We start from the raw sequence: 14,435 nt of genomic DNA, 5'->3' as shown, positions 1-14,435 counted from the left end.
ACAAATTGTAGGATTAAGGTTTAAGCTCTTGTGAGTGGCAGTAAGATCAATTTGAATTAGGTCAAAGTTGACAAACAAACAAAAACAACAATCCAACCAGCAGCTGACGACTTAATGTCCAGAGTTGAGAGCTTCTGTCGCAGCTTTCGGTCTCACGCTGTGACCCCTCTTCAAAAATATCCACTGATCAACAATTCAACAAGCTGATCAATCAATCTCTGTCAACCAGGCCTCGATGGGTGGTTGTGAGGGGGGGGGGGGCGCAGGGAGGATGGAGTGATGAATGAGAAGGGACAAACATGGGGTCGAAGGTCAGACAAAGACGCTCTCTGCGGAGGAAGCTGGGCAGACGGACCGCCTTCGGGTCATCAAGGAAACGCCTCTCAGCCCAGTAGCCTCGGAGTTACCATCGAATCAAACTGAACGGCAAAGTTCGGAGCCAACAAAGGAAGTAGTGAGCACAATGTGGAAGTATGGAGGTAATGGCGTGGGTCACGGTCACAGTGTTTTTAATTAACCGTATGTCGATGATTATCTCTTCTATGTGTGAAGGCAGCCAATACCTGTATATCAGATACGGATGTAGCAGTTGATGTATATGTTAAAAGAAAATTACGCAACAATTTCTAAGATGCCGTTATTAAACCCTTATGATGAAGAAATGCATTTCGTTGCCTCAGTACTTCTGTGCAATGACAATAAAGTTGAATCGAATCTAATCTAATCTAAATGGAATTGAGGCTTGTTTTTTTAAACCATAAATCTTATTATAAATAACTATGAATAAAAAAGAAAACACAAATACAACCAAATATAAAGAACTTGGTTTTCAGGCAAGTAAGATTACAGAAAAACAACGAAACTGAAAATCCCTGAACTCACTGGAACCATCTTTTTGGTTTGCACATGATTATTAGCAAAACAAACAAATGGAAATGCAAGTTGCACAACCGCTTCAACAAATCATCCACCATCAAGCCGATGGCTTCACTTCTGAAAAACCTGCTCTGAACGTCTTGGCGATCACTAAACCTGCAGTAAGTCAGTTGAAGTCTTGTCATTTCTCTTTTTGAGTGAGCTTTTGGAGCAGCTCCATTCCCTTACTCTGTGTTTCTCACTGAGTCATATGCAGCCTTCTGCCAGATCGCTCAGCCAAGAGTACGATAAGAAGGGCCACACCTGTAAGACATTATTTGTTCACATTTGTGAATCAAAAGGTTGGGAAACACAAAAGCTTTTGCTCCTTTAACCTTCTCTGATTTGAACTAATCATCCACTGATCCAAAAATCTAAATCTTTTTCATAATCTTCTCGAGACAAAGGAAACGCTGATGAAATGGAATTATTACTCACTTTAATTGCCAGGAAGTTGAGCCCACTTTCATTTGCCAGGGCCTTGGCGATCATGGTCTTGGAGCAGCCCGGGGGCCCGTAGAGCAGGACTCCTTTGGGTGGTTGGATGCCCATGCGGGTGAAGGCCTCGGGGTGCCTCAGGGGCCAGTCAACGGCCTGCTTCAGCTTCAGCTTCACCTCCTCCATCCCACCGACATCGGACCAGCGCACCTGCAGGGAGGAAGCCGGGGGGAAATCAGGGAACGTTCAGGGAATCAGGAAACGTTGGGGGACACGATGCAGATGAAATATTGAGCTTCTCATGTAACATATTGTGGAAGCCTACGACACCACTTCCCCTCAGATAACCGTCACTACCAACACCAAACTAGACAGTACATCTAAATTGTAAAGGGAGCTGCAGGAGCACAGGCGCGGTGACAACTGACAACCACCAAAACACGGAGGACAAGGAGGCTGTGACCCATTTAATCCGAGTGACTGTGTGTGTTTAATCATGGGTGACGAGTGGGGTCACAGGTCATATGTGAACAGGTCGAGCCGCGTCTGGAGATGCTGAACACAAGATGTTTTTATTGAAATTAAAAAAAGAATAACAGGCATTAAAGGTCCAGTGTGTAGAATGTAGTGACATCTAGTGGTGAGGTTGCATGTTGCAGCTGAACACCCCTCACCTCACCCTCCACTTCCAAACATGAAGGAGAACCTGTGGTAGCTTCAGTTGTCGTAAAAACTCAAAAGGAGTTTAGTTTGTCCAGTTTGGGCTACTGTCAAAAACATGGCGGCCTAAATCTTCCACACTGAACCTTTAACAGAGGCAGAAGGAAAGAGCGACCCGCTTAGAATCCAGTCAAATATATGTAATCAATCAAAATGCATCATGCATCATATATAATAGAAGTGGGCAAGAGTTCTAATAAATAATCACCATGGGTCGAATATACTGCTCCGATTCCCGTTCTTCTGAAATATCATACAACGTCTAATCTGCGGCGGCTTACACGCGAACGCATCGCCAACCTTGAATGCAACAGACCAAACAAACTCTGATTGCACGCTGATGTCAGAGACGTTCTCATGTAACCCGCCGCTCGAGCTTTCTGACCGACCCCAGAAAAGAACGGCGAGTTCTTCCAGACTGATGACGGGGGTCGGCTGGGAGAGACGGAGCCGAGAGGGGAAATTTAAAAGCATATTTGGGATGAGACGGAGGAACCGGGGGCTCGGGTTGAACCGGGGGAGACGCTGGACGAATGGGAACAACAACAGAGGGCTGCGGCCAATAGCTGTCTGTCTGACAGATGGAGGGAGGGAGGGAGGGGAGGGAGGGAGGAGAGGGGGGAGAGAGAGAGAGAGTCCGGCAGCGAAGAACCGGAGGAGATAAAGCAGATAAGGAGGAGAAACTCATCCAAATCCTCTCTCTCATCCTTCCTGTCTCTTTCTTCATTGCCCAACCTCTCTACCCTCACTTTCTCAGCTCTAATCCCTCCATCCCTCTTTTCCTCCTCCTCCTCCTCTATAACTTCACCTTCTCTCCCTGCATGTCACCTTTATCTCTTCTTTTTATCTACCTTCATATCTGCTCTTTCTCCCTATCTCTCTGTGTGTTTCCTCCTCTGTCTTATCTCAGTCCTCTGCACTCTTTCTCCACACACTTGGCTGCAGCTCTGATTACATTTACATGCACACGCGAAACCCGGTGAGAGGGAGAAACATAGGACGTTGCACAATATGTTCACATGTAGTCTGGTTACTGTAACATCTGTGTGTAGATGCAGCAGGTCAATGATCAGATTTCTCCCCTAAACTGAGCAGATTGTTTTATTTTACTTTCTTTATTCTTGGTTAGTTTAATAAAGCCAAAAGATACAAGTTTGAAAACAAAGACAAAAAACAATCTGGGGGACAGGAAGTTAGAAAGTTTACGAGACATCTGCAGCTTTTGCTCGTCTCTGCTCGAGGCTCCGCTAGCTGCTGCCAATCATACGCAGTTGAATTGCTTTGTGGGTAATGTAGACACATCTCTGGTTCTACTGCGTCAGTTTCGATCGTTTGAAAGGATGAAGCAGTGTGAAGCTGAATTGGTGAAACTATTCTTTGAAATGATAGTTTCAGGGTTAAGGTGCAGTTTGCACGTTCTACCCGTGTCTCTGTGTCTGTTTTCTCTCGACTCCGACTTCCTCCCACTGCGCAAAGACATGCAGATTTGGGTTTAGGTGAATATGAGACTCAGCACGATTCAAGTGACAGTAAAAAGCCACCAGGTTACTGACAGTAGCTTCGTGTGTTCACCTCGTTCCTTCCTTCTAGTTTCTTATCCGTCTCATCTCTACCACACTTCCTTTTCTTTCTTCTCTCTCCCACTTGACTCCCTCACTATCACACCATCCTGCTCTCTCCCCCTTAAATACTGCTCCTTACCTCTCTCTCTTCACTCTCTTTCACATGCTCGCTCGCTCACCCCCCCTCGCCCTCCCTCACCTCCCTCCCTCCCTTCCTCCACTCTCCGTCCAGAGGTAACACATCCCAGGCCACCGGCGCCGTCTCCGGGGTACGAAGCACCTAATGGAAACCTGGCGTCTGGCCACATACTGTAAATACCGTACAATTTATGGACAGCGCCGAGTGAGAGAGGGGGAAAGGACAGATGGAGGGGAGGAGAGGAAGGGAGAGAGAGAAAGAGGAGTGTTGCAGAGATGAGGAGATACTGCAGGACGGAAGCAGACAAGCGAACCAGAACGCTCATTTGAGGGCCCGGAGAGGAATGAAATGAAATAAAGAGTGGAGTGAGATAAAAGCAACAGTAAAACAGGCTTATGGACAGAGAGAGAGAGAGATGGAGGAAACAGGTGAGCGGGAGGAGACTGGGAAAAGAGATAAACGAAGAAACATGGAAAAGAACAGACACAGAGGAGGACATTGTGCCAAAGAAGTTTAGTGTCTGAACCACAGACTTTATATGAAGATGGACGACACTTCCCCACTTTCTCCTGTCCAACAGAAATGAAGCCAAAGTATCCTGGACACGAGCGCGGCCAACTTGCACTGTTTGACTTGTGGAGGCAGAGTCTGGGCAGCAGTGATTAGAACCTGACTAATGAACCATTATCGTCTCTCGTGCTTTCAGACACTGAAGTCTGGACATTTTCCTGAAACTTTCCAGAGGGGATTAAGTCTGAAAAAGCAAATGTCCGAGACAGTTGCTCCGGACATCTTCCACAACCTTTCCTGCAAGCCCCCTGGTAAAATGTCACAAAACAGTAAAAATGCATAAAATTCACAGCGATAACATTTCTATCGTGTTATACTTTGACACTCCAGCGATTTTCAAAGATCCTCAGTTTGATTCTAGTAAATAAAGTCGTACATTGTCTGTTATCAACAGGATAAAACAACCTGACAACTGATAATCTACGTCCTCATGGGTGTAACAGTTCATCTCCAGTTTTCACATGCGATGTGTGCGTCAGGTCGACCGCACGTCAGTAAACACTTCTGGATCTGTGACATGACACCTTGTCTTTATGTGGCGAGGAGGAGTGAGACAATGCAGTGGACAAATTCCTATCATTTCACGGTGTATAATATCAGAAAGCCAAGTAAAGTCAGCCCCTCAGGCACAAAGGACGTAAATTAAAGAAGCGCTTTAAGAGCGACGTGCAACTCAACCCTGCTATCTGAACCAGATTTAGCAGGTTAGGGGATTTAAAGGCCTCCAGCCTCCGGGTTTAGTGACAACATCCTTCCGACCTGCCAATCATCCCGAGTGCAAATCAATCACGAGCCTCCGTCCATCGAGGAGCCAGATGTGCAACGCGACTCCGCAAACTCTCACCCCTCCCCTGTTCCTGTTGCAGACTCGATGGAGTCATTGTGAGAAAATCACAATACGGAGTCAGATTAATTGAAAGGCGCTTTTGTCACGAGCGTCTGTGGAATTAGAAGCCAATGTTTTGACTCACACCTCCGTGCTGTGTTTTTTTCCGCCTCCCTCCCTCCCGTCCTTTCTGTACGAGACCCAGTTATTATCTTTTACTGTTGTTTTCTGAACTTTACAAGGGGCCTCTCAGGCTCTGGCCCTTTGATGGCGTGGAGAGGAGGGTGCGGGGGACTTCTCAGACACAGAAACTCGAGGGAGACGAGGAGTACGTTTTAAAAGGAGGAATAAATGGGCTTGTTATACAGCTGCCAAATGAAAATATTAAAGCCAGACTGCACGGTGGAGGATGATTATTTAAAAATGAAAAAAAAAAAAAAAGAAGAAGCAATGCTGGTTAAACAAGAGAAATGTCAAAGAGAGGAAGAGTTTCTTGTCGCAAAACAAGCAAAGGATTAAGAGTGAACTTTGGAATTTATTTACATGTAAATACAACGTAAATCGAAAGAGCCGCAACGTGCAGAACTCAAATCTCCAGATACGTGATCTGAGAATGTTTCCGAGGAACTCGAGGCGTGTATTCATCCGGCACCACTGGAAGTTTCTTATATAAAATGGATTAGAAACAAATGTTTGCACTCATGTGGATATAATCAAGTCCGGGGCTCTGCGGCTGGCCTTTCAGCTGAGCTGTGCTAGGGGGATACAAAAAAAAAAAAAAAGAATTCCAAACTCAAACTCACTCCTGTCTCTTGTTTCCAGGAACCGGCCGCAAGGACTGAACGTCTCCGGGTGAGCTCAGTGCAGAGCGCTGCAGAGCGAGAGAGGGGGGGAGGCGGGGCAGGCGGGTGGGGGTGAAGGGATAGGAAGGACGTTTCTTCTTCTTCTTCTTCTTCTTCTTCTTCTTCTCCTCCTCTTTCTCTCTTTTTTATTTTGGTTGCTGGCAGGAGCCATCAGCGACCCAATCTGCTTTCAATTACCGGTGGAGGATGATGTTAGCCCTCTTCCTGTCCGTTATGTCTTACACATGCAAACTCCAAAACATCCTGGAGTCTCACCACTGTCCTCTCATCCCACCGAACCCCCCCCCTCCATCATCCCTCGCTCCGCTCGTTCTCCCTCCGTTCGCTGAGAGCAAAGTGATTCATCTCCGTTGCAGCGGAGGGTAAAATGGCCACGGGGTCATTTCCACTCCTCCTCAGCCTGACCCCTAATTTTTAAGTGCGGGTGATTCCGTGGTCAGCGGTCCGAAGAGGGTTTCGGGGATTTTGCGAACGTTAGAGCGAAAAAAACAGGGTGATGAGCTTTTTCGTTTTTCTTGTGGTGATAAGTGACGATTCTGTTTGTTTTGTGCTTTAATTAAAAAAAAGGCAGCCTAATCCGAACCAGTCCGCTTCCTCCCGAGGCAACGCAAGAGTCTGACTGCAGCTGGGACACGACTAATGCTGATTACAAACATGGGATCCAATGCAGATGGTGTCATTAAAGATGATGCTATAAACTCGGCAGGCATGTGAAGGGAGGGTCTCCACGATCCATGTGCCTCTTAATGATTTTCTTTCTCGACTCGCATGATTTTCTCCTGAGTCGTCTACGACGTGTCGCAGTCGAAACGTAACCACATGTTCTTTCCTCTGTCTCTTGTTTGTTCTGCAGCGGGGGACCAACTTCCAAACTCCATGTATTGGTCACTTGTGGTTCGGGGCGCCGTTGCCAAGTCTTTGACCAAGTCCTCTAAAATGTCTTATGAAACACAAACTTTTTGATTTCTTTACATGGACTCCTCATTAAATTCGGATGTTTTATTAGACGCTGCAGCTTTATATCATCAGTGAGACTCGGAGGTTTTCACATGAGGAGAACTTCAAAGTGAATCTGTGTTTTGTTTGGACGCTGCTCAGATGGAGAATCTGCATCTTTTATTGCTCTTTGTTATGTCTTTTCTAAAAAGGTGCTAATAAACTTCTCCGACTTGGACGCTGCTCTCTGGAAATGTTTCAGATGTTTAATTGTGTTGTCTTTTCTAGAGAGGTGCTACTAAACTTTTTCCTACTTGTTTACTCACATCTTTTGACCGGTTGCTTTTCTCTCGGCCCTCTTGGCGAACACGCAGACAAACTCGGGCAAGATTTCAGAACCATATCCGTCTTTTTCTGGGCCTGGAAAGCATCCCTTTCTTCTATATTACGTCTTTTTTCTTTTGCTCCTTGAACGACTTTTCCAAGGGTCCGGTATCGATTGCAGGAAGTCAGAAACCTCACCAGCATTCTGACCACAGGAACCAGGTCTGCATGTTTTTACTCTGACATGTTCTGAAGCCAAAAGCTCGATTTGTATTAGAGAGTTGACCGATGTGGAGAGTATACCAATGTGTCTGTGATGGGCTCATATCGGTGGATTGTTTAAAGCAGAGATACAGAGGGAGTTTACCTTGGGCACATCTATAGAAACCTCCCTCATGGCGCTGGGCTTCACGGCGGACATGGCCCACTGGAGGTCCTGCAGAGTGACGGTCACCGTCCCCATCAGCTGCTGGTCTGATGGTTGGTGGGAACCTCCCAGTGCTCGTCTCAGTGCATGTAAACCTGCGGACAGAGAGTTCACACATGTTAGAAATCTCAGTGGATCAGAGGAAAGGGAAAAACAAAATCCACAGAGCTGCTGTGTGCGAGGAGGCAAAAGTTCAGAAAATCTGTTTCACTCCAAAAACAACAAGACAACAGGGATGAAAAGAAGTCAGTTATAACAGAGTTTATATAAAAAAAGCTTGTTTCAGAAGTGATCCAACCACAAGACGCTGCGACAGAAGAGGTGAATCACATAGAAAACAAAGGGCTGTGATTTGAGGCATAAAAAAGGGACGTGAAAGTTGTGTTTGTTTGCCTAGAGAAGCATCGCCAGTGTTGTTGTGGCTTGGAGGTGGTTTTTTATTTTTTTTTATTCCAAACCCACTTGCACTCAGTCCAACTCTGTACTCAAAGCATTCAGGCTTGTACACGCTGAGTTGATACATGCCTCGCGAACCCAAATCTCAAAATGAACACTAATTCCTTTCTGAAGGCGAAAATAATTGGGCCGGCATTATCGGAGAGAAAAGAGAGTGGGCCGAGAGGAAGGGAAGTGTAATTGAAGCGCTTAAGGTTTTGAATGCCTTTCGGTTTGGGAGATTTCTGCGTTTGAACAAAAAGAACATGGCAAAACAAACACTGGCGTGTCAAAATCAAGAAAGAGCCTTTGTTTGAGAGTGACTCGCAGGTTGACCTGAAGGAGATGAACTCCCGGGCACAGACCGACCTGCAATGTGCTGAGGTGATGAATGAGTGCAGACACAAAGTGCTGCACACACCTCGGGATGAGAGAACTTAAAGAACTTCTAAGGCTACATTCAGACGAACGCCGCTCACACACATTGGGCATTTGTGTAATGTAACCAGGAAGCAGATGCTCTTCTCTGCAGTCGGTTGCTTGGTTACAGAAAAATACCACAAACGAGAAACAACAATAGTGAAAAGTCACAACGAGGATTTGTCGGCGGCTGCGTTGCTGATCTGCTGCATCTCACATGCGTCTGTTGTTTGCACAGGAAGCCCGTCTGTGCTGCGGAGCGAGTGCGTGAGGTGTTTGGTGTGTCTACTGTGTTTCTTCAAATCAAATCAAATATATATAAAAGTATATGCACACTACGGTATGAGGCCGTGCATCTTACGGTGCTGCAACAACAATAAAAACCTTGTGAAACCAAAATGCAGGATGTGTTGCAGATATCTATTTGTCTGTTTGTGACATATTCCACAGATTAACATCGAAATTGCGGTGCAATATGTCCGGACCCAACAGCTCAAGGTCGACCACAGTTGTTTTTTGAAAAAGTGGTGTTGATATACTACTAAGGATGTTGTTCTGAATTTGTATTATTCATCGGAATATGCTGTTAATCACAGGAATCTGTGCACACGGATTCGTTTTTCTGTTTGCAATTTTCTCCCCTTTACATTACAGAACAGGGTCTGCAGGTGGGTCTGGTTGCAATATTGCAAACATTACTAAACAGCCTGGGAAGAATGTGTGAGAAAGGAAAAAAAGGGTTGGACAAACGTGGAAAAGAGGACCGTGCAGGAAACACCATGTGTATGTCAGCTTGCATCCAGCTGTGCAGATTTAACCTCTGCAGGTGGGAGGACAGGTCATCTCCGAGTGAATTACATGCAATGATTAGTAGTTAGACAAAACCAGCCACAACCTTGTTTCCAAACCCAGAGCCGTACGTACATTAGGCATACGACCAGTCCCGGTGCACATGTGCACACATCACACAGACGCACACACATAAACTCTTGGCTTCCTCTTCTGAGCTAAAAGGGGGTGGGGGTGGGGGGGGGGGTTGTCTGAGCAGGAGTTGGGGTGGCGAGGGCTGGAGGAGAGCGGACGTGGTCCAGGGCTGGGGGCCAGGGAGCAGACGAGAGGGGATTTACGATCAGACAAGGCTGCATCCTGTTTATATTTTCCAGGACCCGTTGGACTGGGCGAGTGACGGACAGGCCGAGAGGAAAAGAAGAAGAGGAGGAGGAGGAGGAGGAGAGACACAATTAATGCGAGCAGGTTCGTCCTCTGCGAGCACGCCAAGCCGAGGCCAATGTGTTCCCCAGTCCTGGCTCCCCCGACATCTGATGTCTTTCTTTCACCCTCCATCCCAGTTCGCCCACCCTCCTCCTCCTCCTCCTCCTCCTCCTCGCTCTCGGTCCCCAGTGGTCTTAACATCCCATCATTCCACCTGGCTTCCACTTCAGCTCTTCATCTGCGTTAATGCTTCAGACCGCACAAAAACATCTGGTCCGAGTGGAGGGGACGGGGCAAGACAGGACAGGATGTGGAAGGAAGCCGGGGCGAGGAGGGAGATGAGGAGCAGCAGCCACAACACCACGTGCGCTCACCCCGAAACGATCAGCTGCCTGCCCTGCGGAGGTGGAGGCCGCGGGCCGCTCCGCTGCAGGGATTACGATGGAAGAACCTGAGAAACTTAAAAACTTGTTCTAGGAAGTCAAGAGAATCCCCAAGCGTAGATTTGTTTTATTAACAATGTGTTTCCATGATAATCCATCAAACAACTCCTGTAATCTCCGTCTGTGTCTCAAGAATCCTTCATGTTGTCGGCTTCACATTTGGCATTCGAGTATTGCTTCAGGCCAAAGGAAGTCTAGGGTCCAATTCGGTTGTGATTTGGATACTTTTCGATATTTATAAACTTTGAATAAAAAGGCCACCGGAGCTCTGAGGCAGCAGCGGCTGGGACTCATCAGCTTAAGTGATGTTGTCGATCACAACAAGAGAGCAGCAACTGCTTCTCCAGCTCAGGGTTCAGCCAACTGGTTTGTAGTGCATCGCAATCACTGCAGGTCACTTTTACAGTTTGAGAAAGAAAACTGCCTCCAGCGTCAACACAGGCCAAACAAACAGCCCATTGCAACCAGGTTGAGAACACACACAGCACCAGTTTAAAGAGACAAAGAGTACGTTTATTAATTAGAGTAAAGTCTTTGCTTTTTATGGCCTTTTTTCCATAATAGAAATTAAGAAAAGACGCCTGACTTCTCAATCCAGGACAGTAGAATCTAGACAGAATAAGGAAAACGGGGTCTTTTTAGAAACAAGGCTGCATAAAACCCCACAGACTCAAAGCAGGTGACAAACAATCATGTGCATCTGTCTGGAGTGAATGAAAGTCCTCGCTGACCGGAGGGGAAATTGGGTTCGTGGAGCCTGGACACCCGCAGGGCGGCGGAAACTGGATTCAGCGATGTGACTTCAACACTTTGCCGTAGGGATTCTCTCTCTCCTGACTGCTCTTGGCTGACTCCGTGTTCACATTTGGTTTAGTTATGAAAACATCCGATGGGAAGGGAGGTGGAAATAAAAAAAAGAGAAAAAGAGGCAACACAACACAATTTAATCTGAACCTTATGTGGACTCATTTTCCTTTCTTTCTTTCTTTCTTTCTTTCTCTCTCCCTCTCTCTCTCTTTTTCTGCACTCGTTTCCAGAATGCTTCGAATTCGCCAGGGATCTATTGGGAATTGAGTAAAAAAAAAGGGGCCCCCTAAATGAACAAGAATGCACATTTGCAAAACATCACAACAAGGCCCAAACTAGGTATGAAGTCGTTTCACAGAGCTGAGGGGAGAGCAGGGGTCGGCTATTTGTGGTTTTTCCAACAGGGATGGTCTTAATTACAGCATCTGGGTTCAACACAGACCTTCCCCCAAATCAAGGCCTTGTCTTCAGGGGGTCACTGCCCCCCCCCTCGACTAAAGAATCAAACCCCTAAATACGAAACATTACGCTCAAAGAAACTTCAACTTATGATGAGACCACAAGTAAAGTTAAGACAGGAATCCTCCTTTTTCTCAAAGGCTTTGATATTCGCCCGACGTTGAGGATCAACGAGCATCAAAAGATCCACAAATCAGCTTCTATCAGGGACCAGGGCCGGAGACTGGGAGGTGTGTGTTTGTTAGAGGCTGATCCGTTCACCCATTGGCTGATAAAATAAATAAATAAATAGGCTAAATCGACCAATAGGAGGCTTTCACAGACATATCAGGTTTTAGGTTTGTCGATGATTCAATTTCCTTAATCCTAGTTCTAGATATTTGGTTGTATTTGCCTTTTCTTTATAGTTATTCATGATAAAGTTTTGGGTTAAACTGGAAAATATCAAGCCTCAATTACATTTCTCTGTCATAAAGGTTTGATAACGACATCTTAGGAATCCTTTCTCGCTTTTTCTTTAATACTTATATCATAAAATATTAGAAACTCGCAAACACTGACATCTGCCTCAAAAACCCTGTCAGGCTATAATAGTATTTTGAGTAGTAGTAGTAGAGTATTTTGACTGGTTTGTGTTTCTTAGAGCCTGATCTGTATCATGTAACTAAATGGAGAAGTGATTAATCCATGTAACCGTAAGTAAAACCTTAACTTCCAGTGCGGAGGAGAGAGAAACGAGGTGAGAGGTGCACTGAGGTTAAATTCCTGTCAGAGACGTCAAAAAGTGAAGCTCACAAAGCTCCACTGTCAAGACGCAGCAGCTCATCGCGCTGCGGAGACAGCGTGTAAAAAGAAATCAATCTGCACCTCGACATTTCGACAGGGGGAGAATCACGCCTGTGCATCGAGCGCCCGCACGAGCTCGAGCTGCAGCTCTGCAGCGACGCTGTCCTCAGATGAATTGTGAAATACTTTGGGCATTACACCATTACAAAACCACAGGAACGTTTTCATTACTCGCCGGGGCTTCCGGAACACTCTCTGCACCTGTATTTACAAAACCCAACATCTGTTCCCCGGAGCCGGAACAACCACAATAATATGTCCTCTTAAAGAGCGCGCAGACAAACACACAGACACAGACACACAGACACACACACACACACACACACACACACACACAAAGACATATACATGTGCTCACACACTCCAAACATGCAGAAAACGTGAGCACACACACACACAACCCAAACCTTAACCCTAAAAACATGTCTTCACCTTTATATTTCATGACTAACATAATGAGGATTTACATTTGTAATACCTAGACCACACACACACACACACACACACACACACACACACACACACACACACACACACACACACACACACACACACACACACACACACACACACACAGCTGTCACTGAAGGTAAGAGCCGGAACAACCACAATAATATGTCCTCTTAAAGAGCGCGCAGACAAACACACAGACACACACACACACACACACACACACACACACACACACACACACACACACACACACACACACACACACACACACACACACACACACACACACACACACACACACACACACACAAAGACATATACATGTGCTCACACACTCCAAACATGCAGAAAACGTGAGCACACACACACACAACCCAAACCTTAACCCTAAAAACATGTCTTCACCTTTATATTTCATGACTAACATAATGAGGATTTACATTTGTAATACCTAGACCACAGACACAGACACAGACACACACACAGCTGTCACTGAAGGTAAGAGCCGGGGTTAAGGAGTACAAGCAGCACATTTCCGGGTTTTATAAACAGAGGCCTCAAATAAACTTCACATGCTGATCCACCAGATATTTATGTGACTCGTCCTGAAAATTCCTCAAGTGTCTTTAAAAGGACAGACGAGTCGGGAAAAGCGCTTTATAAGGAGAGAGCGCGCCGCTGTAAACACCAGCGAGCATTCGGCACTGTTTGGCCCATTTGCTCTTCCGCCGCACAAATTATGTCAAACACACAAAACACAGCTCATTTTGTTTTTCTGCTCCTCGTTCCTACACTGCGGCGAAGCCACTGGAGACGGTTTCCTGCATCTCGTCGGCCGCGAGGTTCAGTCGTTCAAATGCTCAAATGCCGAGTACTTTGTTTTCTCTGGGGGGGAATTTACACAAAGCGTGTTCAACCAATTCACTTTACATATTCACCACAATCATCATTTAGGCCGTTTAGTCTGAGTTGGAGAAGTGGACGCTGAACATCGAGCCAGATCTTTTTTCAAATGAAACAACCAAGAGGCTTTCAGCTCGGTGCAGAGTTGTGTGTTTATTATTCCACATAATCAATTTTAACTGGCTCTTTTTGTTCCAGCGGGCTTCCCCTGTTTAGAGAGGCTTGTAAACAGTGTGTCCGGATGTGGCACAAACCAAACAAGCACGCACGCACCCGCACGCACGCACGCACACCCGCCCGCCCGAGCAAACGTGTGCACTCACACACACCATTTGCACTGTTTAGACTGTGGAAATGAGTCATCCGCTCGCACCGGGATCAGTTGAACGCCAGCAGGACGACAGAGAGACGCCCTGAGTCTGCGAGGCTCCACGAGACCACATGATAGCTTCTAATACCACACGAAGCACCTGGAGGGATTCATTATGAAAAGATGTTTTGTGTAATCTGCACTGAGCTGGGAACGGGGTCAACGCAACGTGTGGGTAAACAGCATCAGAAGAAATCAGCACATATGTGGTTCTACTGGAGGAAAACATCTCCTCAGAGATCTAGTGAAACGACAAAACAACTCCCTCTGTGGTTCGGTCTCAAACTGATCCTGCAAATTCTAACACAAGAGAACATTGTCCACTTAAGGATTCTTAAGAGGTCTGATCATGAGGTAACATCATCTT

At 46.2% G+C, this 14,435-nt stretch overlaps 1 protein-coding gene across 1 annotated transcript in view; it reads right to left on the bottom strand.

The window, feature by feature from the left end:
* Positions 1-14,435, bottom strand: part of spata5 (spermatogenesis associated 5) — a 98,267-nt gene that overhangs the window by 71,917 nt on the left and 11,915 nt on the right. The window contains 2 exon segments of the mRNA XM_034597549.1: positions 1,354-1,563; positions 7,661-7,815. Coding sequence (XP_034453440.1) covers positions 1,354-1,563; positions 7,661-7,815 — 365 coding nt within the window.

Source organism: Hippoglossus hippoglossus, chromosome 10, assembly GCF_009819705.1.
Source record: "Hippoglossus hippoglossus isolate fHipHip1 chromosome 10, fHipHip1.pri, whole genome shotgun sequence".
Lineage (NCBI taxonomy): Eukaryota > Metazoa > Chordata > Actinopteri > Pleuronectiformes > Pleuronectidae > Hippoglossus > Hippoglossus hippoglossus.
Note: the sequence above shows the minus strand (reverse complement) of the source record. Positions and strands in the feature narration are given on the sequence as shown.